This window comes from Empidonax traillii, unplaced genomic scaffold, assembly GCF_003031625.1.
Source record: "Empidonax traillii isolate 1590-97213 ecotype Southwest subspecies unplaced genomic scaffold, ASM303162v1 scaffold667:size605846, whole genome shotgun sequence".
Classification (NCBI taxonomy): Eukaryota; Metazoa; Chordata; class Aves; order Passeriformes; family Tyrannidae; genus Empidonax; species Empidonax traillii.
The window spans coordinates 443,643-449,149 of NW_020955860.1; the positions used below are offsets into that span (position 1 = coordinate 443,643).

Genomic DNA, 5,507 nt, shown 5'->3' on the forward strand with positions numbered 1-5,507 from the left:
AAACCTCTAAAATACAACTGATAGAGGTGCAAAACTTAAGAGGTAAGTGGCACAGGGATGATGGAGGAGATGTGTGTTTTGAAGGCTGCTTTGACCAACATATCTGGAACATGAAAAATCACATGGCACTATGTATCCCTTCAACTATGCCAGCTTACCTGAGCTGAGTCAGAAACTTGCCTAGATCCTCTGGTGTCAGTGCAATCTGCTGAAGAAGTCCAAAAAAAGCACGGAGATTGATGGTGGTCAATATCAGCTAGGGGTTTGGGATAACTGGCCCAGGAATAGCCAGGCAACAGTGCTGTTGCTGGGAAAATACTTCCTTACAGCAACTATGCTGTCTTACAATATGATGCTGTTAAATTTCATTATCGCTGGTGAGGCATTGTCTGAACGGGAGCATAAAATACTGCTCTGGAAAAAAAAAAGAAATTAGAAATGTTTAAGGGGAGCAAATGTCTCATTATGTTATCCTCTATGGCTGCTCTGGGAGCCAAAGTTTACCTTCTATACAGCATCAGATCATCCTTGCTGACCAGCAGTGTTGAAGATCAAACCTCTCCCTTTCCCGCTGAATGCTGGATTTCATCACATTTAAGCTTAGAATGTTCTGTTTTCCAAACAAAAAAGAGCATATGATGGGAGAAGAACTGGGTATCACCTGTTTTAATGCTGAAGCTCTTCGGGACGAGAGGGGGCCTTGCTTACCGTTCTACACCCTCCTCAGGTTCTCCAGGCTCAACTTTCTCCTTCAGGTGGATACCAGTCTGCAATGCCTGCAGTAGGATAGGCTCCAGTTCCACCTCCCAAATATGTCATGGACACCATAGACAGCACAGCTGAGCAAGGGGAGTCCAGCTCAGTGCGTGAAGTTCAGATGAGCACCCATGTCAGAGGTGGGCTGTTGCTCAATCTCAGCCTGTTCTGTGACTAACAGCTCTCGGAAAACTCCAGACATTTTGAGACACACAGAATTCTTCTTGGATGTTCATCCTATTATGAGGAACAGGTAAGATGTGGTTCCAGAATGAGAAGGAATTTAGGGAAGGATTAGGTTTACCACAGGTGATATTCTGTTTGCACTTTTATGTTTCTGATAGAAAAAAGACAAGCAGTCCAAGATACTTTGAAGTGAATTTTGTTAATGGATAATACTTCTCATATTTTCCCCTACGGACAAGAGGAATTGAGCACAGGAATTTTTCAGTCTTCAGGGAAGGATCACAACCAATGAGGGAATAATGACCCTTTCCTGAGAATAATACTATTTATTTTTCTACCTGTATGCAGTCTTTACACAAATAAAGCTGTTGTGAAAGTGATGGCTTTAGAATATGAAATGGTTGCGTGTACCAGCAGCCTAAACAAGGAGAGGCTTTGCTACTTGGCCTGAACAGACTAATGTCTTTCTCCATGGCAAGTGACTGACCACCAGACAGCTGATGGAAAAAGTTTATTACCTTTTGTTTCAGTCGGAAAGATGGAAGTGTGGGACTCTGGTTCCCAAAGAATGTTTTTGCATGTGGTGTGGAAATGGGTAATCAACACATTTTGGGCTTGCCCTTTCAAAGGCCAGTTTCTGTGTCTGATGGAAGTCAATCATATACCCTCCAATGAAGTAGAACTAGACACTGTTGGAATCCTTCCATTTCCATAACAGCTAGGCTGGATGTTGAATTTAGCACTGACTGTCTCAGAGAATATTAATGTCTTATAAGGAGAAATGATTTAGTCATCGACCCAGTTATATGGTATTATAATGTACCAGGATTTGCATAATTGCTAAAATCTGCAAGTAAAATTTTCATTTGGAGTTTCTTCAGAAGGATTTAGCAGAAGAAACTTTCCACATGCCTATGGCAGACGTTTAGACTGCAGCAGTGGGAGGTACAAGGGCTTTCAGGAGGCACCCGCAAACCTGAGGATGTACCACATGAATCCTTATGCACCTCCTGAAGCTCATCATCCCCTCCTGTGGAAATGCAATTTCTTAGCCACACTTCCCTATCTCTCTGTATTCAGGAGAGGGGAAAATACCTAACAAAATTTGTGTTACACTGATTTAGCATCTGGCGTAGGGAAGAGTAGGGAAGTCCACTAAGATGAGAAATTTTAAGTGACTGCAAATATTTTCTTGGTCTTCCATATTTTTTTAGTTTTCCTTAGATGGCTAAAAGAGGAGATAGGAGGAAAAAACCTCCTCATGAAGTGTTGGATATGTGAATTCTAGTGAAACTTTCATTCACCCTCTCCCTCCTCTTTCAGATAAAATTAACCTAATCTTTTAGGTATTTCCTTTTTAAAATTTATTTTTTCATTTCACTTCTCATTGAGAGAAATATTAATAAATATTACACAAAAACAGAATGCAAGTGTGTGAGAGATAGTTTAAAAGTAACCTAACCACTGCATATGAATTTTTCAAATGCTTAAAAGTTAACTTGTTCTGAAAATACTTTTTGATTCTGTTTTCTAGGACCAAAAATAAAAAAGAAAAAAATCTGTATGTGCAACAAGGAGATGGCCCATAAACACATGGTAAATAATAAAGTAATCATCACTTCTGATACAAACAAAAGCTGCAGGTTTTACAAACTACAACTACCAAGTACACTATTAAGCTATCTTCCACAGCAAGTGGCTCCAAACCCACATCTGTGTGTTTTATTCACTAGTCAGGGTGTGCTCTTTCTTCATTAAAGCCAGATTGAGGTCTCTCTTGCCTGTTATCGTGGATCTTGACTACCTTATCTTAGTCACCTGTAAAATTAAATGAGCTCAATACTTTGGTTTGTTCTTATCCTTTGTAGTTGTGCCTTTTTCAATTATTGCTAAGTTTGCAAGACATTGGGTAAGCAGGTCCTATGGGTAGGAAAGAGGCAAGACACTCGGTAACAGACCTTTATTGGGCTTTACAAATCACCAGTAACTGAGACAGTCATGTGGCTGGAGTTAAAAAGCTGCAGCTCTGTGCGCTACAAACCTAGGTCATAAAGCTCGTTAGAGATAAGGAATGAAAAAGGAAAAGGAAAAAATAAAAAAGAAAATAATAATAGGAAGAATAAAGAAAAATAAAAGAAGAAGAAAGAAAAAGAAGAAAAAATTTTAAAAAGAAAAAGAAAAAAGAAAAGAAGAAAAATAAAAGTAAAAAGAGAAGGAGAAAGAAAAAGGAAAAAGAAAAAGAAAAAGATAACAAGGCAAGCTATGCTACAGAAATGAGTACAGGGCAGTTGAGAAAGGTACACTTGTCCCCAGTTCATGTCTTGGGTAGTGAGATAACCTGAAAACTTGCAGACAAGCAAAAGGAGACTGGAGAGAAAACACTCTCTGCACTCTCTGGGCTGGAATCACCCAGGAAAAGCAGGTAACTGTGACAGGTACAGACAAGGGGACAGAGGGTTGGCTTCATGAGGTGGTTCTGCGATCTATCAGTTTGTGAAAGCTCCTCTGTCATCCAGGAAGGCATACAGGAGAGGGTTGAAGCAGATATTGGCATAACTTAGGCTGGTGATGAAGTAGGAAATCCAAATGATGACTGGAGGTTGTGGGATGTCTGTGATGAGGGCCACCACTAAGGTGCTAAGGTGATAGGATGTCCAACAGAACAGGCACACAGCCAGGATGGCAAGTACCATCAGTGTCACCTTTTTTTTTGCTTTGGCCAGGGCTTTCACATTGCAATTGAGTTGCATATGTCTTAGTCTGAACAAAACGGTGGTGTAGAGGGTGCAGGTGGTGGACACTGGGATGACAAAGCCTAAAATAAAGGTGTAGATCTGACTGGCTTTCCACCACACACTCTCAGGACAGGGGAACACAAAGACACACTGGGAGCACTCCCGCTCCTTGTGTATCTTAGCAAAGACAGTGAAGGGCAGGATGATGACTGTGACGATGGACCAGACACAAAGGTTCACAATCTTGGCTGCTCACTAGGTGCGGTAGGACAACTTCCTGGACCTGGTGGTGGCCACCACAACAAGGTAGCGGTCAAAGCTCGTGACAGTGAGGAAGTAGATGCTGGAGAAAGTGTTATATTGGTCTATAGAGATGATGAGCTTGCACATGAAGTCTCCAAAGGGTCACTGCAGGAGCAGGTAGTCAGCAATGTTGATGGGTAGCACCAAGATAAAGAACTCTTCAGCAGTGGCCAGGTTGAGGATGAAGATGTTGGTTACCGTTTTCATCTTTGGCGCCTTGAGGATTACAAAGATGGCAGCAGTGTTGCCTGTCAGCCCCACGGCACAGATGACTGAGTAGATGACAGGCACTGTGATGTAGAACCTGGGGCTAAGTGGAGGAGCAGATATATTCAGACCCCCATGCCCTCTCCCCGTGCAGTCTGCACACAAGGAATTGGTCTCAGGGAAGGAGTTCTCCATGACTACTGGAGATGGTGGCCAGGCTCACTGGTGATGAGGATGACTTGGAAGGGGGAGGAAAAAGGGCGAGACCCCTACTCCTCTCAAGGCTGTCTCCTCTGGCACATCCAACCACAAAAGTCACATATGCTGCCCGCTGTCAATCTGATGGAGGCAAAGGGAGATCACTGACAGCGAAGTGTACCACCAGCTGCTCCTTCCCTCCTCCCACACCGGTGAGTGCTGTGCAGGGTCAGTGCTCAGTCTCGGACTACTGTGGAGTGACAACCAGCCCAAGGTGACAGTGCTCACCTGGGAACACAGCGGTCTGACCCGATCGCCGTCCCCGCCGTCCCTCGGTGGCGCCTCTGGGCCGGGGTGGCGGGGGTGCAGACCGCGGGGTTCCTGCGCTCGGGGGAGTCGCTGTCCTTGGTATGCTTCCCAAAAAGCAAAATACATCCCCTTCCCGACGGGGCAGAGCGCTTTGGAGGTGGAGAAAAGATGCACTGCCCTCTACCAGCCCGGCTACAGTGGTGCGGTTCCGGGAGCGGGGGGGTGCGGGTCCGGTTCATGCAGGAGAGGGATGCCTGTGACGCGCCTTTGCTTGATCCTGAGAGTGAAATGCGTGACCGTCTCGATCTAAGCAGCAAGAGACAGGTAACAAGAACTGCAGAGAGGGTGTTTTAAAAGTGCTGGAGCACTGGGAAGAGATTTGTGCAATTACCTGAAGTCACATCTTGTCTCGAGGTATCTCTGTGCAGCAACGGGGAGAAAAGTCTCAGCTGTAGGTGGCTTCTGCTAGTCGTGCTGGGTCTGAGAGCTCAGTATGCACTGCATGGCTGGCCCCGGGCTTATCCCACCGCGTGGCGTGGGCATCGTGATGCTGTACATTAGGCACTGAGCAACCAGATCGAGTTAAAGCTGTCAGTGAAGGTCAAATGATGCTCATTTCAGGGGGATCGGACTAGATGGCCTTTAAAGTTCCCTTCCAACCCAAACTAATCTGTGATTCTATGATCTTGCAACACAAAGACATTTTTCACGAGGCATGGGTATCGAACTGGGGCAGGACAGATGCACAAGAGTCCCTATGCCTCTGCCTGACACTTTCATTCCTTCATATTGTGATAATGATAAAAGACAAAA

The 5,507-nt window shown here is 44.6% G+C and overlaps 1 protein-coding gene across 1 annotated transcript; it reads right to left on the reverse strand.

The window, feature by feature from the left end:
- Window positions 1-3,171: 3,171 nt before the first annotated feature.
- NPBWR1 (neuropeptides B and W receptor 1) lies at window positions 3,172-5,205 on the reverse strand. The gene is given in 2 exon segments (XM_027899451.1): window positions 3,172-3,449; window positions 3,452-5,205. Coding segments are annotated over 2 exon segments (975 nt in total). The 5' UTR covers window positions 4,383-5,205; the 3' UTR covers window positions 3,172-3,405.
- Window positions 5,206-5,507: the final 302 nt, after the last annotated feature.